The sequence below is a fragment of the Protopterus annectens genome, chromosome 4.part0 (genome assembly GCF_019279795.1).
Source record: "Protopterus annectens isolate FY-2018-M chromosome 4.part0, PAN1.0, whole genome shotgun sequence".
Classification (NCBI taxonomy): domain Eukaryota; kingdom Metazoa; phylum Chordata; order Ceratodontiformes; family Protopteridae; genus Protopterus; species Protopterus annectens.
In genome coordinates this window covers 1,065,769,889-1,065,794,130 of record NC_056733.1, presented here as the reverse complement: position 1 = coordinate 1,065,794,130, position 24,242 = coordinate 1,065,769,889, and the positions used below count along the sequence as shown (strand labels likewise).

The 24,242-nt window shown below is 44.0% G+C and overlaps 1 protein-coding gene across 2 annotated transcripts in view; it reads left to right on the top strand.

Moving 5' to 3' along the window:
* DNAJC18 (DnaJ heat shock protein family (Hsp40) member C18) overlaps window positions 1–24,242 on the top strand; it is a gene marked incomplete at its 3' end in the record, with an annotated part of 495,263 nt that overhangs the window by 142,866 nt on the left and 328,155 nt on the right. Inside the window, 1 exon segment of one of the 2 annotated variants that reach the window (XM_044068998.1) lies at window positions 12,400–12,541. In XM_044068998.1, the coding sequence (XP_043924933.1) occupies window positions 12,459–12,541 (83 nt within the window). In that variant the 5' untranslated portion in view covers window positions 12,400–12,458. 2 annotated transcript variants of the gene reach the window in all.

The window sequence follows — 24,242 nt, the reverse complement described above, 5'->3', positions numbered from 1 at the left end:
GGGGCTCAAACCCCCAACAAATTTTCCAAGGCTCAGTTGGAGCACAAAAAAAAAATATCATTGCTTAAGTCTTCAAAGACTTCTTCATCCTTGGAGCTTCCACAAAAAAGAGGAAATCTACAGATCACCTTCAAGTCAGGTAGTCCATTTTGTGTACTCCTGCTTAACCCACAGATCCAAAAACATCTGATCTGATTTCTGGTACTTCTCAGATGGCAATAACTCATTCTCTTCAGTTTGTCATAGAAGCTATATCACCTCTGCTCCACTCCCCTCTTATGCAAAGGAAGTCCAGACTTCAGTCTATGACCTCGTCTGTCAGGTCCCCCAGAAGTCTGTCTGTTGCAGAATTGGATAGGATAATGAGAAAGTCCCTCAGAGCTCAGATTCAGATGGGGATTATATAATCTTATCGGTCCATAGGATGTTACTAGGCTATTGACCAGAGGAGCATTACAAGACTAGCCATTAAATCCCAATATAATACTAGTTGAGAGATATTGTGTAGGTCCAATGCTTTTCTAGCAAGGACTACCCATCCGGGGAAGTCCTCGGCAGAAATTTACAGTTTCCCATCTAGTCGTCCAGATTGCACTTAAACAGGGTCATGGAGGTGCTCTGCTTGATATGGTTTGGAAGCCTATTCCAGAGGAGTGGCAATCTCTGAGACAAGTATCAGTCTCTCCAGCAGGTTACATTGAGGTCCCTGGAATGGGTGACTAATCCCATTTGACTTACAGATGTGCAGCAATTCCATTAGAGTTGGGTCAGAGATAGCCTTGTAAACCAGACTTAAATTGCTTCTAAGTAGTCTGTATGCTACTGAGTACAGTGACAGTGACTTCAGTCTGCCCATATAAGGTGCGCTGGAGACCCTGACATTTCTTAGAAATCTTTGAGGTCTCTTAAGTTGCTGCAGGTGTCTGGTACATACCAAGGGGAGTATTATATTCAATAATGGGCTTGATGAGGAAAAAGTACAAAGGAGTTGTAACCACTTTTGATCTGGAGGTGATGCCTTTGCTAATCAGGTGAGTAACACAGAATGCCTTCCTCACCACAGTAGATACATGGTGGTCAAAGTTGAGGTCAGTCAACTTGTGTTCCCAGGTCTCTCACTACTGAATTGGTATTTAGGATATTTGTTTTTTTGATTAGCAGGGTCATTGTTTTTACCAAAGGGAATAATGGTGCATTTTTTAGCATTGCGTTTTATGACCATGGCTTTGGCACCAATCATTGGTCTGTGTAAGCCCCTTTTGAAGTATGCTGACATCGCTAGGGGATTCAGTGATGGCACCTAACTTACAGTCATCCACAAACTTGGTTAGCCACAGCCCCTCAGTTTTGGCCTGGACTTCTCAGAAATATATGCCAAACAAGAGGGGGCCCAACACTGACCCTTCTGGGACACCACTGGTGACAGGTCTGCTGGTAGAGGTAAAGTCTCCCAATTTAGCTTAGTGTTGTTGGTTTGTGAGCCAGTTTGTAACCCACCTCACAACACAGGAGTTGATATTCAATTCGGTTAGTTTTGTCAGTGATGCATGAATGTGGGATAGTGTCAAAGGCCTTAGTGGTTCTGGTCACATTCTGGTCACATTCTCGAAGTCCATCAGGTTTAGCAGGCATGACCTGCCTTTGACAAAACCTGAACTGGGACTGACCCAGAGTTTGGAGGTCACCTATATTCTTATTTATGAGATCCACAGTTATTCGTTCCATTGCCATACAGATGAGGCTGGGTAAACTTACGGGTTTATAGTTACTTGGGTCTGCTACCAAGCTGCCCTTGTGGAGAGGGATACCTGTCTCTGGTCCCCATTCAGTGGGAACAAAGCCAAATACTCAGGCTGTGGTTGAATAAAGTGCCTAATGGAGTAGCTAACTCTTGTTTAAGAACTTTAAGAACGCAGTCCAGGATGCCACCTGGTCTCATGGAGACTGTGTTCTTAGCCTTGAGTAGAACATTGATGAGTTGCTCTTTGGAGATGCAGGGAGGAGGAGATGATGAAGCCATGGCTTGTGGTGGGGTGGGGGTGGGGTGAAATTTTTGCCAAACCTGTCTGCTAGCATGTTTGCAATTTCTGCAGGGTCAGTGTATGTGATGCCATCCACAATTAGTTCAGCACACATCTGAGCCCTACTTTTTAGGTTGCAAATGTAGCTGAAGAAAGTCTTATGTTTTTTCTTGGCTATGGTTGCTGCATTTTTCTCATAGTTGCTCTTTGAATATTTTATGAGTTGTCTTATTTGCTTGTTTAGGCTAAGGAAGGTGTTCTTCAGTTCTGGGATCTCATTGTATTTTTTTAGACAGCAGCTTCTTTCATTTATTCTATAACTTATTAATGCTAGATGTCCACCAGGATGGTTTGTTTTTACTTGTGGATCTTGCTTTAATCTTGTCTGGCATGGCTGTGTGTCTACATTTGTGTAGGTGTTTATACATCAGTATATACTTTAGTATAGCCGTCAATGCCATCTGTGGAAACTGGAGCTTGGAAGTCTATTTTACCTTCCCTTAGGAGGGTATAGTTAGCTTTGATGAAGTTTTTTAACCTGACTTCTCCTTTGTGAGTCCTGGTGCTATTGATACTTCAAAAATGACTGATTTATTTATTCAGATTTAACCAGTGCAGACCTTGCATTTGAGGGGTTGCTTCAGTCACTCATTGGTGAGGACTAGGTCTAGAATTTTGGAGCCCCTTGTGCAGTGGTGCACTATTTGTTCCAGGGCATTTGAGTTAAAAGTCCATAACTTTGGTGCAAGCGAGTAGGATAGTTGGTCACCCATGACTAGGGTGTTTGACCTACTTGGGATAATTAAGGTATGACTTAAATAAGCTGTGTGGGCATCTTGGTTCGTGGAAGGGGACCTGTAACTGACAGTGACCTGAAGGAGGAGGTCTTACCCACGGTAATTTGGACTTGGGGTAGCTCCATAGTTTTCTTTTCTAACCACTCTAGAAGTGTAATTATCTTTAATGAAGATAAATACTCTACCTCCTTTGGTTCTCACTCCTTCAGTTTGCGGTCTGGAAGGCATTGTAACCTTGCAAGACCAGGGTACTTTTGTAGCCTTGAGCCAGGTTTATGTGACTGCACAGATGTCAGTGTCTTTCAGGGAGAGGAGTGCATCTTCTTATTTAAACACCTAGCATTTAGCAGCATGACCCTTAGTTTTTGATATTTTCACATCTGGAATTTTGCTGTGACTTTGCCTAAAAAGGCATTATGGGTAAGGCAAGTGCCTTAACCAGCAACCAAAAGCATAGAGGTGCCAGGTGAAGACCATCTCTGGCAAAGCAGTGTGGTCTGTCCACCATGTCATCCCAGGCTGACAGGAACTGGATCCCCTTAGAATGACCCCAGAAACTGAGCCAAATATTGAAAACCGTCATTTTATGTTTACATTGTGGTATCCTCCGAGGTGAGGGTAAAATGCTGCTCAAAGGTAGGGACATACCTGTCTAGGACACGCATTGAGAGAGCTCAGTCATGTTTATCTTCATATAGTCCAGAGAGGTACGTCTCAAGTCATTCATGCCAGCATGAGCTATGACTGAATTATAATAGTACTTGAGTGCATGTGTGATCTGATGAATCCTTGCACCACACAGGTAGCTGACCATAACCTTTTGCTTGTTAACTTGCTAAGTGTGGCATATGTGTGTCTTGTTGTAGAGTCACCTGTAACTAAAGCATTTGGAATAGTTGTGCATTGCCTCAAGGACTTATTTGGTGAAACACAGGTGCTAATGTTTTTGTGTGTATTGGGTGTTGTGTTAGGTGTAGTGTGTTAGTGTTTTAGAGGTCTCTGGTGTTTAGGTAGGTTTATGGAGAGTACCTCTGCATATGAAGGTTTGTGTTGGGTGCATATTACGAATAGGAGTCGTGGTGTGTGAGCCGACAACCTGTTTAGTGTTGCTGTTTGGGCACGAGAGAGCGGTGATACCAGATTGTGAGTGTAGGAGCATTTCTCACAAATTGTACTTGTGATTTTAGGAGTAAGGGGTTGTCGGTGTACATGTGGCAGTTGCTACACAGCCTCAAAAAAAACATGCTCACTAGGCTGGCAGGAGAAACAGAAGGAACGAGTCAATAATGCAAGGATTGAATCTGGTATTTCAGCAGATAAGGTGAAGTTGGGGGTATCAGGCAGGGAACTATTTTAAGGTGACTAGCCTATGATGTGTACAGTAGGCCTATAAAATAGGGGATCTATAGGTTCTGATCTTGATAGGTAAGAGGTAAAATCTCTGGGTGATTCACTGAACAGCTGAGATCTGCTGTACTAGATAACAGCTGCTTCTAAGGGAAATACTTCTGTTGGTGCTTTTGCATCGAACTGCCAACAGTTACCCCTTTTGTGCGGTGGTGTCAGATGATCCACTATGTGCAAGCATGAGCAAAGCAGCTAATGCAAAGAGATCAATGAAATGGCTCAAACTGAGCCCTGCACCAGTAACCATCAGTTAGATGGTCACACTGTACACTCCTGCCATGAGGGTAAAGGGGGACTTCTCCAAAAAAAGATGTCCTGATTTTTAGTGCTCAATCTACTAACAGAACTGAATTCAGCCAGTCTGAATCCAGTCTATACTACGGCCAACAGAAGTGCAACAGAATAATAGAAAAAAAAGGATTTTTTTTTTTTTATTAAATAAGCAACGTTTCCTTGAATTAATAAAAGCAACAGAATAAAACAGCAGAAACTGATCTTTTCTTAAGTAAAAGCAGCAGTTAGTGAAACAAATGCGGTAGTAAAATACAGTGCAGCAGCAAACAGTACAGTTTAGAACTGCTGAAGTACAGTCGCAGTATAGGAGAGAAGTGCAAAGAGAAAATACTTAGAGCCCTTTTGTGGGTTTTTCAGCGCAGAAAGACCAGGTAAACACCTACAGCCACTAGATGAATATTACCGGTCCTCGTAATGTAAAACCACAGAAAGTGTGTCCGGAGTGAAGTGCTACCCCAAACAAACTGATATGGATACTGCAGTATACCTTAACAGCTCATAAAAGTGGAATTATTCAATAAATACCTTTGCTTTGTATAAATGAGCCAAGAGCCACTCAGTTGTACAAAATTTATAAAGGCACTAAAAACAAGATAAGTCGATTTTAGTAAGCTCTCCAACCAGTAAAACTACATGAAGAAATCTCCAGTGTTTCCTCAACCTAGACAGATCAGGCTACCTGCCAGTGCACTAGAAGGAAAATCTACCAACCCTGATGAGAAAACAAGTGCTTGCTAGAGTGTAAAAGTGCACTATTTTCCAACAGCTAAGCTCATCGAATCCATGAGCCTTCCATCCACCTCCCATATAATTGTGTTTCATCCTCAGATTTGTCCTTCAGTTTCAGAGGCCTAGGACCTGAGAGTTCCTAGAGTACCAGTGCCTGAGCTGAAAAGAATTGTATCTTCAGCTTTGACTGTCTTCCTGACCAGTTCTGCTCTTGTTCCCGCAGATCGGAATGAATCTCTGAGTTAAGTATTGGTGTTGGATCTAAGGGGCTGGGATCGACTGTGATATTGGAGTCTTCCTTGCCTCTCGGAGCCTTGGTTCCACATAGTTCTGGTCCAGATGTTCTTTGTGTTTCACTGTTTTAGTCATCACATTTGGGTTAACCCTGCCAGTTTAGCCCTTGGCTGGCCCGAATACCAGAGGCTTAGTATTTCTGCGTCAGTTGCTGTCACTTCAGGACTGACGCCAGGTCGTCACTAGTATAAAGTAAGCAGCTGATGCCATTACATCAGTCTTTCTTGCCAAGGAGCCTGAAGCAGAAGCAGTTCGCATGAGTGCCAGTCGGCCGCTACCTGAATTTCATCTTCTTAACTGAAGCTGAAGTCTTCTAAAGCTAAGTACCTCGTTGGAGATCCTTTTTTCTTGCTCTAACCAATGTCAGAAAAAGTTAACAATTGTCTCGCCTGTGGAAAGCAAATACCACACTGAGACTTTCATTCTTACTGTGTCACTTGCTTAGGCCCAGACCATGACGTCCCTCGCTGTCGCTTTTGTGCTTTAACGCCAGAACTATAAGTCGTTGGGCCCTTATTGTAGCTAGATATTTAGACTTGTTATGTCTTTCGGCTTTTCCCCGGTTAGGGGTCGCCACAGCGGAACTCCGGTCCGCTAATGATTGGTAGTTGATTTTTACGTGCCGAGTTACCAGCCCTGATGCACAACCTTCAATGAAGGTACGCCCATTCAAACATGTCTCCACGCAGAAGACGCTCTAGCTGAGAATCTAACCGGACAGTGTCTTACTGTGAGGCGACAATGCTACCGCAGTCCTCAAATTCCGATATGGCTTCGGTAAGCCATCCGACAGCAGATCTTCCGAAAAAACAGAAGGATAAAGACAGATGGACCGCACAGGTCCAAACCTACCAATCACGCTTCTGTTAAGCTAGTCGTCAGTTCTCCGGTCCTCAGTGAGGTACTTTTGCAGCCCCTGATACCTGCTTCTGTGGATTCACAGGCCGCTACCGAATCCCTTTCGGAGTCCAGTATGCTGCAAAACTCTTCGACTAAGGATACTGCGGTTGTCTCTACCTTGGATGGGTCCAGAGCCGCTGATCAGGTACCGGCTTCCGAGGAAGTACTTTGCACTACCTGTTCTCAACACAAACTGACTTCTTTTGCGTCTACCGTTCTTTCGAAAACTACAGAGTTTCTAAGGCCCAGGGTATGAACCACACCCAAGAAACTGTGACAACCCAATCTCAGGCACCTGCTTCCTTGCCTCAATCTCAATTGCTTAAAGTGGCGGAAGACCTTCTCATGCTGATCAGGGAAAGCCGATCTACACCTTCCAAAAGAAAGAGATCTGTCCCCAGTAGTTTTGTCTGAACAGGAGTCTGATGACTCTGATGCATCTGAATATGACATGCATCCCCTCTCTGCTTATGATGATTCTGATGCAGAGGAATGCATTCCTTCAGCCTCTCCACCTGAGGACTTTTCCTTTGGGGAAACCATTCGTACCTTAAGGGAACATTTCCAATGTGAATGTCAGGACTACCCTCAGTCTAAAAAGAGAGACTGAGAATTCTTAGATCTTCCACAGCGCAGAGCCCTGGCCACTCCCCCAATCCTGGATGTTGTGGACAATGTTTTCTTGGAATCCAGTTTGACTCCTGACACCCTCCCTCCTGCTCCCAGAAAACCTGACGGGTATTAGAGTCCCTGATTCGCACAAATTTCTTTTCAAAAATCCTACTGCTGACCGTGTGGTAATTTCTCAAGGGCCTAAAGGAATTAAAGCAACCTCTGCTAAGAATCCCCACCTCCTCAGATAGGGATTCCCGAGCACTACACAGATGGGGTAAAAATGTATACATCTCTGGTACTCTTGCTATCCGAGCACTAAATTGTCAGCTCCGTATGCTTTATTTTCAGCAACATACCATGGAACTCCTCAAACAAAGTGTCTTCCTTTCCTGCTTGTGCAGAATCTAAAGAGTTACAAGAGTTAATGCATTCTGCAAGTCAAGTAACTAAGCATACCTTACACTGTGGTTTTGACACCCTAGAAGCTTCTTGCAGGGCAGCAGTAACCAATTCTGTCCTTAGAAGACATGCTTGGCTCAAGGAATGGCCCTTGCCAGACCATGTCAAATCTAAATTATTGGGTGCACCATTGCACAAAGACAACTTATTTGGCAACAAGGCAAATGAGGTCTTAAAAAAGACGGAAGAAAACGGTAAATCTATGCAGACAGTTAAGGATTTTCTACAGGTCCAGCCATCCAGGTTCAGCAGGCATTGCCCATCCAAGCACTGGTCCTTTCCTGCCCCCACCAGGTCAGTCCAGCCCAGACCCTGGTGAAGCAGACCCCCCCAGACAGCAGCCACAGGGAATGCAGAGATCAAAGCAGTGGAGTTCCTCCACTTCAAAACCAGGGAGTTCAAAGCTATCCCCTCATGGTAAGAACTCACAATGACTCTCCCTCTGCCCACCTGCACTTGCCCTTAGGAGGAAAACTCTCCTTCCATGCAAGCACCTGGGCCACCATTACCAACGACCGCTGGGTCCTCAACATAGTGTCCCAGGGATTCAGATTTTTTCCCACACTCTTCCAACCCCGAAAGGGTTCCCAGATCTACCTCCAAACCAGTGGGCAGAGGCCAAAAAAGCAAGCCCTTTTCCTGTTTTCTATGAGGGCAATACAGCACGTTCCTGCAGAACAGATAGGCCAAAGTTTCTACTGTAGACTCTTTCTGGTACCCATCCTCAATATATCTATTCTAAATACCAAAATTCAAAATGCTTACCCTCCAGTAACTGCTACCTATGGTCTCCAAGGATGCCTGGTTAGCCACCCTAGACCTAAAAGAGGCCTACCTACACATTCCTATCAGGGAATCCTGCAGGAAATATGTTTCAGGGCAGGATCTCTGCACTTCCGGTTCTCTGCGCTTCCCTTTGGTTTATGTACTGTTTGCAGAGTTTTCACAAAATGTCTGGCTTCCACCATTGCCTTTTGCAGAAAAAGGAATGTTCAAATTTAGCCATACTTCGATGACTGCCTAATTCAGGCAGTGAGGAAAAGCTGCTCAAGCACCTGGCCTTTGTAAAGTCTCTACTGATTTCCCTAGGGTACATAATCAAAGAAAAGAAGTCCAAACTAGTACCCACCCAAAGGATTATATTCATGGGAGCAAGCCTGGACACAGCATCCCAGATGACATTCCTTGCACCAGAAAAGCAAACTTGCCCGACAGCCTACTTCTCTCAACTAGCCACTAGACCCCAGTTATCTGCAAAGAAAATCCTGCAAGCTCTGGTGTTCATGGCATCTTGGATTCTACTCATTCCGTGTGCCAGACTGCATATGAGGAAACTACAGTGGTACCTAAAAAGTCTTTGGTGTCAGCATTCTCAAGACCTGGAAACTCTTGTACCAGTGATACCTTGCCTACGGAAAGATTTTCTTTGGTGGGCAGCAGCATGCTCCACAACAAGGGACTACCTTTCTCACCACCCCCCCTGCCGTCCATACCCTCACCACAGACACAGACTGTGCCTGGGGTGTACACCTGGATGGCAGGTGCATACAGGGCCAATGGAGCCCATAGCAAATCCATCTGCACATCAACCAAAAAGATATGTTATCTGTCCAGCACGCATTGACAGCTTTCAGGCCCCTTCTCTCCCCAGTGGGCTGTCCTGATCAAAACAGACAACACCACTGTGATGTGGTATATCGACAAGCAGGGAGGGACTCACTCTACCCTCTATGCAGGCTGGCCATGACCCTTTGGCAGACAGCCTCTGCCATGCAACTCCACCTGCTAGCACAATTCCTGCCAGGCTCTCTAAACTCTCTGGCAGACCACTTGAGCAGAAATCTTCTGGGCCCACATGAGTGGCAGCTAGACCAAAGAACCTTCACCCTAATAACTCAGAAATGGGGCACCCCGAAGGTCGACCTTTTTGCCTCCCACACCAACCATCAGCTCAGCAAGTTCTGCACCAGAGAGCATCACTGTGTATGGCTTGGAAAGTGGATGCCCTATCCTTCCCCTGGGAAAAATCTCTCGATCTATTCATTTCCCCCACTACCTCTCATCCTGGATCTATATCATATTGTCAAAGTTTTAAACTTTGAATCGCTAAAGTTCAAACTTTAATGATCGAAGATATAAAACCTCCAATCATACAACGGAGATCACCATAGAGTGAGGAAAGGGAAGATTTCCCTTTACTGCACTGTAGTGCGATCTTGGAGTTGGTATATTTAAGTAGCTGGGGATGTGGGGGTGCAGGGGGGCTTGTCCCCCTGCATAGAGCGTTTATTTTTTTGTTTTGGGCTGAAATTTTATTTATTTATTTTTTAAATTTGAAGTATTAAAGGTTCGATCATTAAAGTTCGAACTTTAGTGATGCGAACTTTTAATACTTCGACAATCTGATATAGACCCTCTCATCACCAGGGTACTGCTCAAAGTAAGGGAGGAAAAACCAAGGACAATTCTGATTGCTCCAGACTGGCCTCACCATCACTGGTACCCACTTCTCGCTCAGACCCCAACAATCCTGACCCAGAGGGAAGGAGAATTCATGCATCCCCAGTTGCAGACCCTCATTTTGGCAGCCTAGCTTATTCCCTGACCACTGATCAATCTGCCAACCTCCGTAAACAGGTTTTAGATGTTTTACGTGAGGCTAGAGGCCCTAGCACTAGAAAGTCTTATGCTGACAAATGGAAAATGTTCTGGACCTGGATTCAGGTTAAGGGAGCTGATAAGGCAAAGCCCTCCCTACCTCTTATCCTGGATTACCTAGCTGACCTGCTACACAGTGGTCTCTCCTTTTCCTCTATTAAAATTCATGCCTCTGCTATATCTGCTCATTTCCACACTGAGCAGCCCCTTTTCTCACACCCTCTGATCAAATATTTCTAAGAGGGGCTAGCAACTTGAGGCCACCCAGAAGAGCACCTACCCCAGCTTGAGACCTAAACTTTGTGGTGGAAAAGTGCACCCTGCCCCCCTTTGAACCAGCATCTTCAGCAGAGTTAAAATTTATCTCCTGAAATGCAGCTTTTCTTCTGGCCATCACTTCAGCCAGAAGAGTCTCCGAGCTACAAGCACAAATGGGTGTAGAGCCCTTCATCATCTTCCATGCTGACAGGGTGTCATCCTTCATGCCCAAAGTGGTGTCCAGTGTGGCTCTCAACCAATCCATTCATTTGCCCACCTTTTTCCCTAACCCACAAAACATGGGGGAAAGGATCCGGAACTCTGTAGATGTGCACAGACAGCTCAGATTCCATCTAGACAGGACTAAATCATTCAGGAAGTCTGACCAATTACTAATCAGCTTTGCTGCAGGGGCAGAGGGCAAAGCCATCAACAAACAAACCATTTCCAAATGGATAGCACACTGCATCCATTTCTGTTACAAGCAACACGGGAAACCTCCCCCTTAGGGGGTCAGGACTCACTCTACCAGAGCAGCCTCCACCTCTGCAGCTTTCCTCAGAGGAGTCCCCACCAGGGACATCCTGGAGGCTGCCACCTGGACATCTGTTCACACTTTCATTACCACCTGCCTATCTTCTCCAAATCCAGGGCAGGCTTTGCCACTGCAGTCTTGCAGTGCATCATAGCCAGCCCCTAGTCTCCTTGACTGCCTCCACCCTTTCTCCAGCTTTGGGAGTCAACCCAAATGTGATGAATGCAACAGTGAAACACTAAGAACATAGTACTGTTGTGTACACTTACCATAAATGCCTTCCCTCCATCCCCCTCTTCTTTCTCTCTCTCCTTACAAGGAACTTTTTGGTATTTACTTTCTACTGGTGGGGTTCTTCCACCATATCATGGCTCCCACTTGGCACCTGACAGGGCAAGAAAAACTGATGTAATGGTGTCGGCTGCCTTACTTTATACTACTGACGACCTGATGTCAGTCCTGAAGCGACAGCAACCGACGCAGAAATACTAGGCCTCTGGTATTCGGGATGGGCCGAAGGCTACCCTGGCAGGGATAACACAATTGTGGTGATGGCAAAAGTGAATACACTCTAGCATCTACATTTATGGTAAGTGTACACAACTGTACTTTCCCTCATTGAGACATGGATCTGGTCAGAGTTATGACTTGCCTATTTTGGAGGTCTCTGCTCTGGTTCAACCAGCCATGGCTGCCCTGGGTCCATTGGCCTTCAAGGTTGTGCAGAGGGTGTTCTCTCATTCAAGAGTTCCAGTCTGTCATAGATCATGTGACTCTACATCCTATCCTCCGTTGGTTTGTCTTTGTCAGAACCTTGTAAATGCTTTTGCTTTAGTAAATGTTGTGCATGGTGTCATAATAACTTTGTATGTACAACTCTGGCCTCTGCTAAAAAGGGGTTTTAATTCCCAGTCAGACTTCCTGGAAAACAAATATAAATAAAATACTGAGGAAAATATTAGGTTTTGGTACAGTATCTAGGAAAGGTAAATATTGTTAAAGGTAGTACCAAATGAAGTAAGAAACTATGGGTCGAAATTGTTTAGAGGGATTGTGTTTGTTTTTCCCCCCTCCTGTGTTTTCCTTCTGGGGAAGTTGATATAAAAGCACTAGGTAGTAACATTTTTAGAAATGTGAATCTTTTTTTTGTGAGATGGAACTTTTATGAAAGATGTAAATTGGGGTATCTGCATTCTGTGTGTGACACTTGACATGCCAGTCATCTTATTTTGTACAATTATTACTGAAATAATTTGCTATCTCATGTATATAGTTTTATAAATTGAATATATCATTTACTTGCAGTTAAGGCAGTAGAATAGCTGTTATTGACATTTGCTGTTCACCTTGCATGGTTACGTTTTGCCTGTCAGCAATTTACAAACCATGTATTGCTGCATGAACTAAAATTTAGCCATTCTTTACTTTGTAGATCTAATTGGTACAGGAACAAGGACTGAAAAGGATGCTAAAAAGCATGACAGAGTGGACATGAAGGAAAACGGAGATTTTCACCCAGGAGCAAAAGGGGACAATAAAAATTTCACAGAAGAGCAGTTACGGGCTGTACAGCTGTAGGTATTTAATGGCTTAAAAAGTATGTGGTAAGAGTTATTGCATATTATATTGAAATAAAAAAACAATATAATTAAACAATCCTGTAAACAATCCTGTATAAAGAAACATGCTTTGTTTCAGTTTACTATCCTTCCTCATGCATGTCAAAAACTATGGTTGTTTGGTTATCTTTTTTTTTGAACAAACACTGTATTGAACTTTTGAATGAATCATGTTCTTTAAATGTGTGGTAATGGATGGCTTTTTGGGGTGGCGTTGGCAATTCCTCCATCCTTTATTGTAGACTATACCTTGCAGTTAATGCAGTCATCTCCAGTCTCGCTGTATTTTGGAGGTAAGACTAAATCCCCTCTTGCAGTGATCCCCTTTGCCTGGACTCACTCTCTCTGGGGATTAATCACATAACTAGATCATTTAAAGTTTAACTCTGTAGAAGTGGAGAAGTGATTCAGGTAAGATATAATAGTTAAAAACAGTCCTAGCAGAAATTAGAAGTTGCTGTGTAAGCATCTGATAGTGTGGTGTGCCCCTCTGGTTGGTTAATGACCAATGCAAATTTCTTTATGAATCGGACATGAACTACCTACAAAATGAGAGATTTCAGTTTGCAAACTGTCATAGAGTAGGGCTTTTTCATCTGGAGCACTCGTAGTAGCTTCTAATTTTGATTCAGTTGTATGTCTTATTGGTTTAGGATGCCTGGGTACCAAGGTTGTTAGACTGTTTGATATATTTATTTGGTGTGGGCGTACTATTAGATATGTTATGTGGGGAGAGGATTGTATTCAAGTCCCTAGTTAAAATAGGATTTTTTTCATGTAAAAAAATCAGAATTGCTGAAGAATTGGTACGTTGTATGCAGTATTTTTGCTTTTGGGATGATAATTGCACTGCCTTACATGGTTAATGGATGAGAAGACAGTTAGGAAAGAAATAGCTGTTTGTAGTTTAGTTTATTGTGCTCTGGTAAGTCAAGGTGGGATTACTTTTGGCAAGTTACTACGGGTTTATATTTTATAAAATCTAGGTAAATCATTAACATTGCATAAATAAATCTTTTTGAGTAGTTTGCTGGGTCAGGAAAAGCCATGCATTCCTTCTTGTTAATTAATGGTATCCATTCATAAACGCACAGGAATCACAGCAGGCTTCTGTAGTGACCTTGGGGGAGTGGCCACAGCAATCTGATGTATCCCTTTAAAAAAAAAAAAAAAAATTACTTTTGAAGTACTTCATCATTCATATAAGACTGAGTCAGGTTCTGCCATAGTCTGAAGGACCAACTTTCTTAATAACAAAAGTCCAAAAACGTGTCTGTCCAAGATGTAAACATACCCTGAGTGTGCTTTTTAGCAGTGACATAAGGCTAAAGCATTTTGTAGCAACTTCCATGGAAGAGGCAGTTGTGGTTGTTGCCATGTGACCATACTGATTCATAGTGAGAAGTTGAAGTAACCGTGCTGAATGTAAACCCTACGGATACACCAAAAAAGCACAAGTAGCCTTAATTTGCCAGAAGTAACCCAGTCTGCATTTACCATCTGGGGGGGTATCTCACACACACTCGACTCCAACCCCATAGCTGTGAAATAAAACAAATGAGCTGCAAGGGTGAAAACTTCAGCCATGCAAACTATGATCTCTGTCAAGCCATAGCATTGAAAATATTGTAGGAGAAAGGTTAATTGCTGGGACACCAGGTAGAGGGATAATGGCTGCATATCAGATAATCTGTCCAAACATTATTCTCTTTTGTATCCAAACATCTCCATAGCTAGTGCTGTACATAACGAAAGTCTAAGCCTGAAAGTGCAGAGACTTCTTAAAAAGAATTGAAAATGGGACACTTTCAGCTGCTCATTTCAATGATCATATTTTATTTGTACAACAGTGTTTACGTGATGTTGTGTTTGTAGTTTATTTCCTCTGTACCAATTGCAGCAATGTTTGAGCTTGAATTGTGCTGGTTGCTATTTGCTAGAAGACTGCAGTGCTGCAAAGAAATTTGAGATGATTTTAGAGTGAGGGTTGTTGTTTGTCTTTCGGCTTTTCCCAGTAAGGGGTCACCACAGCGGAACTCCGGTCTGCTAATGATTGGCAGTAGATTTTTATGAAACGCTGAGGTGCCAGCTCAATGCTCAACCTTCAACGAAGGCACGCCCTTTTACGCACGCATGTCATTCGAACGCTACCCAACCATGGGGAGGACATGCAGACTCCACACACAAGATACTCCCAAGCCCAGCCGAGAATCGAACGGGAGAACCTCTTGCTGTGAGGTAACAACGCTACTGCCGTACCACCGCAAATCATTTTTTAGAGTGAGGGTATTCTTAGTTAATTCACTGTAATACATTAAGGTAGAATAACAGGCCTGAAAATATAGGGAGATATGTTTGCCTTCAGTTTCTGAGAAATATAGAATGTTCCTTTCTCAAGGGAAAGATACAGTCTTGCCCACTACATATAAGATGCACAGAAATAAGGTTTTGGGGAAGGTACAGAATGTTCCTTTCTCAAGGAAAAGATGTACATAGCAATGGAATGTTAGCTAGAGATGCATGCAAGACGTGGCTTGGAAGGCAACCAAGGCTAAAGCGGGGTGGACAGCATTACTGGGATTTGGTATTAGGAAACGCTTCAGACACGGTCAGTGAAGTCAGTTCAGACAGACATGCAGAAAAGATTAAATGGCCAGCATTATAGAGTAAGAGTTGGCTTTTGGATTTGTATGTAAAAGGGTCTCTACAGTACAGTCACTCGAGCTTGAGTACAGAAGACTGGTCAAATAAAGACCGTTTCAGTTTATATTATTCAGGAGAATCAGAACATGACATGCAGTAACTTTGGATCTATTTACTAACCAGCATTCCAGCATTTCTACAGACTTATAGCACTGTTAATGATGACACTATTCGGATTTTGTGAACCTCCTAATAAAGCATTATTAGCTGAACTACAGTGTTTGCAGAATTTATTCTGAAAAGTACACAAGACTTAGGCCCATAAAGGAGAGACTGGCACCTGTTCAGCACAAGTTTGGGTAATTAACACATAAAGACTTTTATTCTAGTGTGTTTTCAGTTGTTTCCAGTTAATTCAAGTATTTGTTTAATTACTCTCAGGTGTATTGCAACATGTTTACTGTTCTAATGTCTATTACGCTTCTGTGATTGAAAGTATATTTAAGTATTTTCTATGCATCTCTTCAAATTTGTATTTGTTTTTTGTATTTGTTCCTGTATAATTTGTACAATGTATTGCTTGTCTAACTGTGGAGCTTTTCTCCCCGGGCCTCCACTGAAAACTGGTTTCTAACCCAGTGGACTTTCCCGGTCAACAAATATCAGTAAGTAAATAAATATATAATACATAGATATGTGTACATATATACAAGTGTATAATAAATGTGTGCATATGTATGAATTCACTCACTTAAATAGAGTATACTATACATCAACCTCAACCTGTTGCCATTAGGTTTGTTGACCTTTTGACACTCGTGCTGAGAAAGAACCTTGGCGTATACAAAAAAAGATATTTTTTTTGCGGGGGCAAACCCGCTGCACCCCCATACCCCCCTGCTAATTATATATGTATATATAAAATATATATGGGTCTACTACTGTAGATCAGAATTACACTATTTCGAAATATGATAGTAGTCTCCCACTAACGCAAAAGTCACTAAGTTCCTGCGCTGTGGTGCGGTAGTGACGGACCTTAGGATTAGGGCTTGGGTTAAGGATAGTGGATAGCTATTAGGGCTATCCACTATCCTTAACCCAAGCCCTAACCCTAAGGTCCGTGACTACTGCACCACAGTACAGGAAATAGGTCCGTAACTACTGCTCAGTGGAGGAAATACAATTTCCTGTACTGTGGTGCGGTAGTCACTGACCTTAGGGTTAGGGCTTGGGTTAAGGATAGTGGACGGCCCTACTAGCTATCCACTATCCATTACCCAAGCCCTAACCCTTTGTTCGTTCTAGTAACTTTCGAGAAAGTGCACTTTCGCGTTAGTGGGACACTACTGTCATATTTCGAAGTAGTGTAATTTTGATCTATGGTAGTAGACCCAATATATACATATATATATATATATATATATATATATATATATAGATATATATATATATATAGATATATATAAAATCTATTCACACACATACATAAATGTGCTTATATTTTGTTATACACATGTATTTGTACATTATATATGTCTAAGTTAATAACTTCCTGCCTGCCCCTAGACCCTAATCAATTTGGCTTTGTCAGAAGCAGATTGTCTCCTAAACCTGGTTACCTTCTTCAGAAATATCCCTGAAAAGCCATTGAGACAATGACCATTCTATAGATGCCACCTATCTTTACCTGGCTGTAGCCTTCCTTGCTGTGACAGTATTGATGAGCTAACACAAGGCAGTGTAAACCCTTGCTTTGTGTTCTGGATAACTAGTAGGTTATTGGAAAGAATCGTACTGTAAAAGCACCAAGTGCTTGCTTTTTAATTTAATGACATTGGTGATGAGAGCCATTCATTATGCCAGAATGCATGTGGTACATTTTTATTGTGTTGTGAATGACATTGAATGTAATTAGTCGATGAATGCAAAATGTAGTGAAAGTAGATTTGAATTTGTTTGTGTGTCTGTAATACATACTGGTTCAGTTGCCTGCTTTATTAGATGTCTCTGCATAATCACTAGCAGTGGGTAAGGAGTTTTCCCTTTTCCCCACTGCTGTATGATCTGAGTTTGGCATATATAATTAGTGGTGATATGGAGGACTTGCCCCCCCCCCCCCCCCCCCCGTTGCAAAAACACTTTTTATTTCAGGTTCTTTTCAATGTCTGGCTAAGTTTAGATGCATTGTTTTTTCAGTTGTATTGAACAGCTGAATTGGTGATTTTAGATTTTTCAATGTACACTGTTGGTGATATTCCCAGAGGATTTAGTTTTTCATCCTGTCCTTTTGCAGCACTTACTTTTGTGATATGTAGCCCCATGTTCAAAGCTTACAGTTGCACAAGTTTTCTGATTGCAAACTGGAAGCAAATCAGCTGTCTTCATGACCATCGTACTTTACCTAGGGGTTCATTATTCCACCTCCTGGTGTACTGTCCACAGTGTCAGACTAGTTTGGTTTGTAAAACCGAAATTCCCCAGCAGTACCACATCAGTGATGTCATCTACAAACTGACACAAATTCCAGAATCTTGGGCCACCTGTATTGACATGTTGTCATGTGGCCATCATGTCTCCACAGTATTCCGGAAGTCATTCTACTTAGCTCAATCTCCAAAGGTTTTGTCTAGATCAGAAGACATCTGTCGCCCTCTACTCATTCGTGGTCGGGCCCACCATTGAATATGGTACTACTTTCAGCTTGCACCTCATAAGCATATTGCAGAATGCGAAAGATTCAAAATATTCTGCACCAAGAAAATCACAAGACTTGAACCTTTTAGTTAACCAGATAGACTGTCTGCCTTCTCCTTGCACCTAGTTTTCTACACGCTCCTTTGTGGTGATTTATACTTAGGAATGGATATTTCATCATATGAAAGACTGAATCTCCTTTACCTTTGTACAAGCAATGGTTCTTGAAGTACCATCACAAAGGACTTTAATCTCCGTCTGCAAATAGAAACTTGTCCTGCCACTGACTTGTATTCAACACAATGCATTCTCAACCTTTGGAACAAGTCCCCCCCCCCCTTACAAAGTGTTATTCAATCAGTTATGACTATTGAATGATCCTTAATGAATTCACCCATTTCGCTGCTGGGACAGCCAGTTCAGCCATCCTTGAAAAGACTGTGAGTACACTTAAAGCATAACAAACACAACCACAGGGTGCATGCATTGACTTGTTTGGCTTGGCTTCTATATTATCTGCATGAGTAACTTGCCTTACCTATTAACATATGAGTAGCCACTTGCATTTGTTTGTATTAATGATTCACTGGAGATGGGTTCTTCATGCTAAGTGTAGTTAAGAGTAAAAAGTTGAAGCAAGGTTCATTTTCAACTTACACTGTTATGCTTAACATACTTCAAGCTGTTTTACAGTTCACTTATGTGTTTTATTCTATTTTTAAATTCTCTCATTGAAGCACAGTACTGCGTATGGTTCACAGAGTTGGTATGCAGTTCTGGTGAAACTACCGTGTGACCCCAAATTCATCCTTAGTGGGGCTGCTGGTACTATTTGAGTAAATCCACTTCTAGGTTCCTGGTACTCCTTGACTAGAGTGACAGTTGGGCCCGTGGTACTGCTTGACTTGAGCCACAGTTGGGCCCGTGGTACTACTTGAATGGATCCACAGGATTTTCATTGACTCCTGGTATTTTCTACAGCTTTGCCTGCCCACTACCAAGAGTCTCCACTGTTGGGCTCAGAATCTCTCTCTCAGAGATGCACATCTCTGTTATTGAGACTTCCAGCCCTTTAACAGCCTTTTCTGGGTGATTTAGGTAAGACTGTGCTGTTTCAGTTTTCTTACTACTGTAATATGTTGTGTTTACACACTAACTTAAAGTTCTCACCATTAATATGATTAAAACAGCAATTAAGTGAAACAACCACTATGCAGCAATGATGTTGCCCGAGCACAGAACCTCTGGTTTTACAGTGAATGGGCTGGGTTGTGGAACCAGTGTAAACATTTGGCATATTTGTGGCTGTTAGGCCTTTGTTTAATGGTAAAGTGTGAGAAGGGTTATAGTGATAAGCCCAGCCACATAGTTTGTTGCTTACATATCATTGCTTGTACAGGTACTGCAGAATACATGGTCCATTACTAAAGTGAAGTTGCATCCTGGCAAGTAATACTTAAAAAAGTTTGTGACCTTCGCTTTCTATGGCAGAGTATCATCCTTGCTTAGAAGTAGACTGGGTGTTTCTCACTCTTTCCTCAGAACACTGCTCCTAAACCTACTATGGATACATTGGTTTACACAATAAATGGTTTAGTAAATTTGGGGAAACCAAGGCTTGCTCTAAGCATAAAAGAGCATGTGAAGTTGTTCAATCTCGCCGTTCATTCTTGACTGATGGGTTCAGAGCTGTTCCTTCGGCTCTGGTACGGCCGTATGCAAAGCTCGAGTTCTTCAGTAGCTCGAGGCCAAGTCCCTATCCCATGATGCACTGTGAATTACCTCAGATCTAGTTTGCCGCGGCATCTGATCGGAAGTTCCAGTGCAAGCACGGGCCAGTACAATTTAAAACTTTTCTATTTAGTGTGTTTTTTCATAGTTTACTAAAAAGTTGCCTTAGGATTCTTAGATAGTTAGCTTTTAAAGCTTTCTAGCGGTCCCTTTCCTGTATGTTTAAAAATATTAATCTTTAACGTCTGGCCTTATGTTTTTGGCCTAGTATCTTAGTGTGCTATATAGCCTTTTCCAGTTATCTATATAGTGTGCGTTTTCATAGCTTTTTCTACTATAAAGAGCCTCTTTTTCTAGTTGTTGAATTTTTTGAGATACTTTTCTTAGGCTTGTTTGTGTGTGTGTGTTGTTTACAGCGTAGTAAAGTTGTTATTATCTGCTCTACGTGTTTTTATAGCAGTTGTTATGGCGGATGATAAAGACAAACACCCAAAGTCTGGGTTTAAAAAATGTCCGGACTGCAATCAAAAAATGGATGGACATGTAACATGTGTTTATTGTTTAGGAGCTGTCCACTTACAAGAGTATTGTGCCATATGTCATTCTTTTTCTTCAAGTGTTGTTAGAGAGGAAAAGGAAGTTGATGGACAGGGGCTTGTTAAAGCACCCTTTTCAAGAGGCTTTGAGTGACCAGCAAATCTTCCAAGTCCTCTAAATCTTCTGTGGAATCTAAGGACTCCAACCATTCCAAGAAATCAAAAAAAAATCTGAGAATTCTGCGACATCGGCACCACAGACCTCGGAGCTGACTGTCTGTCTTTCCTTTTCGGAGCAGGCCCACAGCTTTGGTGCCGGTATCCGAAGTGCCTCAGTCACCACCATTGGTGCATTCATCTAGGTCATTTGTCAGCCTGTCAGATTTGGATATGGCTCGATTGGTGCAGAAGCTTCTACAGGCACCAGGCCTTGCTAAATTGTTGTCTGCTCCAATCCAAGCGGCTTCGGAGCCGAGGACGACTACTCCAGCTTTGACTACTCCTCCTCCAAGGCCCTTCGGAGCCAGAGGAAGTACACCTGTTGATCGTAGAGCCTTTGGAGCGGAGTCCTGCTCTATTGTCCTCAGCTCCATCCACTCTGATGTCCTCTGCGCCAACTGGGGACTCTAGGAGCAGACACACACCAGTTGGATCCAGGGAGGATAGTCAGACTGACTTGTCTGTACCGACTCTTCTTTTTGGGGCTTCGGCTCGGATGAGCTTCCGGTTCTGAGCCCACGGCCTTGGTACGGGAGGGTTTGACGGTTCACTCGGATCCGTTGATTCCTTCCTATTGGAGCTGTGGTGCCTTCGTGGCCATGAGGAAAGCTGTGTCCTCCAAGACTTCCTCAACGTCAGGCCTTGCTTCCTCATCTCCTAAAACGCCTGTGTCTGCCTCTGCTGCCATCGTCCAGTCTAAGCGTAGAGACCCAGAGCCTCAGGTAGTCCCACAGGGTGCCCCCTGCTCTTCCGAGACCTCCCGAGAGGCTCCCATTGAGGAGGATCCCAGGAAGAGCTTGTGCAAGTGGAGACGCTTGGACTTCCCACAGGAGTTTTTAACATCTGACACTGACTTGGATGAATCGGAAAGGGTCTCCGCGGTTCCCCGCTGAGGATATCTCCCTTGCTGAGAAACTTGAGATCCTTAGGCAGAGGGGTGATTGGCAGTCCAAAAGCCCTACTGAGAATGAGTCAGTTCTCCTGAAGGCTTTCGGGTCTCAACCCTCCACCTCTTGGGTGTCTCCACCCTTTGATGAGCTCATGCAGTCGCTCTCTTGAAGAGCGTGGGAGTCACCGGAGTCCATGGAGCCTGTTCCTAGGAGGACTAGCAAGTTTATATCCGCTCCACCAGATAAAAATTTCTTAACCAAAGGAGTCCTTGTTGATGCCATGGTGGTGGCAGTGGCCACCAAAAAGGAAATGTCTGAGACTTCTTCGTCTATCCTTCCTCCTAATAGAGAGTCTAGGATCATGGGTAGTTATGGGAAACACATGATGTCATGTAGTCCTATCTCGCTTACATTCTTACCCGTGGGTTCGGAGCCGAATATTGGCTCCGACTCGGCCAAACTTTTCTAGCTCGAAGTCTTCTGTTGGCTGGGCTAAGCGGGTATCCCATGGTGCACTGCTCCATATCCCCAGATCTCATTTGCCGCTCGTGTAGCTCAGACGTGGTCTCGCTCTTGGCTGTGGCTAAGTACCTTTTTCTTGTCTTGAGAAAAAATTTTGTTCTTAAACAAAAAGCTATTTTCATAAATATTGTCTTTAGTGTTGTGTAGGTTTTTGGTAGTGTGCTTGTTTTGTGGTATCCCGATAACTGTTCCCTCAGGCTAGGCCCGTTTCAGTTAGAGGACCTAGTCCTTTCGTCCTGTCTGTTCGTCAAACCGTTTAAGTTAGAGGTTTGGTTTCTGTTCTCCAACCCTTGTAGTCATTAACCGTTTTAGTTAGAGGTTTTTGACACAGTTGGTCTCAGTGTGTGTGTAGTGTGTGTGTACTGTTTCAACTTATAACTGATTCCCGCGTTTTTTTGTGGTGTTGAGCGTCTGTGAGTTTTCTTGTCAGACTTTCTCTTAGGTTGCGTTGTTGGTGTTTCTTGTAAAATATGTCCAAAGAGCACAAACCTTTGGGTTTCAAAAAGTGCTCTAAATGCGGGTGCAAAATGTCCATCACCGATGGGTATTCTATTTGTGTCTGTTGCCTAGGAACCATTCATCTACAGGAGTCCTGCAGTTTTTGCCATGCGTTCAGTCCCAGAGTGCTCCAAGAGAGAAAGAATAAGCTGATCCTAAAGGGACTCTTGAAACCCTCTTTCGAAGAGGCCTTGGATTCTTCTCCCATTGCTAAGTGTAAGTCATCCAAGTCTAGAAAGAGATCTCCGGCTCCGTCCGCTTCATGGGAGCCTCCAGAGAAAGTCAAGAAAATTGCATAGACTACCTCGGCTCCACTGTCCTCTGGGCCGCAGGAGGTGTCTGTGTTGATGGAACCGGTGTCTGCTCCTATTATATTGGAACCTCTTCGGAGCTGATCGCCCAGTCTCTTCTGAGAGGAGATCTCGATCTCTCTCCCTGTCCTCCAAATTCTCCAGGACCCTTTCGGATGTGGATGTTGATAGGGTGGTCCAGAGGCTCCTCCAGTCACCGGTTTTGGCAAAATTATCGGCTCCGGCCCAGTCGGCCGAGCCCATCCCGACCCCTGCTTCAATCATTCCTCCTCCAAGCGCATCTCTGTCTTTGGAGCCGGAGTGGTCCGCGCCATGTGATGTTGCTAGTCCGGTTCCAATGGCCCCTCTGGCTCCATCGGTACCGCCATTGGCTCCGACCCCGTCGGCTCTGCCCTCGGGGTTCGGGACTCTGGAGTTTTCAGTCGGGCCCGAGGGGGACATCTTGGGACATATTTCGGTTCAGAGTCTCCCTCTCGGTGCCTCGGCTCGGGGAATTCCGACTCCCGTCATGGTCTCTGAGGCTGGCCGGTCCTCGGACTCAGGGGGAACCAGCCTTCGAGGCCATGCGGACTGTGCTGGCCAGATCATCGGCTACATCAGGTGGATTGGTCACTCTGTCCCCCACCACTCCGGTGAGAGCCTCTGATCACCACGTATCCATGGACAGCAGAGCACCAAGGCCTAGGGATACCCTCACGAGTGGTCCCCAACTTTCTGAGGGCCCTTCAGAGTTCATGCCTGAGTAGCCCCCTAGAAAGAAAATGTGCAAGAGGAAGCACATAGACTCCCAGGATGAGTCTCTCACCTCTGATACTGACCTTGAGGAATTGGAGGGGTCCCCCAAGTCATCCTCTGATGATGTTTCCTTCTCCGACATCCTGGAGTTACTGAAGCAAAGAGGTGACTGGCTGTCCAAAGCCCCTTCCGAGGAGGAGTCTGTCTTCCTTAAGGCCTTTGGTGCTCAGCCCTCCGCCTCCTGGGTGTCCCCACCTTTCGACGATCTCCTTAATTTAATTTGTCGAGGGGTGTGGGAAAACTCTGATTCTGTGGAGCCCGTACCTAGGCGTCCCAACAAGTTTCTTTCTGCTCCCCAGGGTAAGGAGTTCTTGTCCAAAGGAGTCCCTGTAGATGCCATTGTGGTGACGGCGGCCACTCAGAAGGAAGTAGCAGAGACCTCTTCCTCCGTCCATCCTCCTCGCTGAACTATCTGTCTCATTTCCCTCTGCTCCAGAGAGATCTCCTCAAGGAGTTGGGAGATACTCTTGCGGGTAACTTCCCTGAGGCGATGGCCCAGACGGTTAATGCCCAGGTGTCTACCCTCAATTCCATTGTCAACTCCTCCATGCGGCTCATTTCGTATGCAGCCGAGGAAGCGAGTAGGGCAGCAAGCTCAGGAGTCACCCTTAGAAGGCAAGCCTGGCTGCGCCTGTGTCACTTCGGAGGCCTTCAAGTCTTCCTTCACTGACGCCCCCTTTGATGGTTCTTCTTTGTTCGGAACCAAAGTGAAAGACACCCTCACCAGGTGCGAGCAAGAGGGAAAGACCCTGTCTGCCGTAGGGGTCCGTTTTTCCCTTCCTTCTAGGCCTTACCCCAAGGCCAAGTGGGGTGG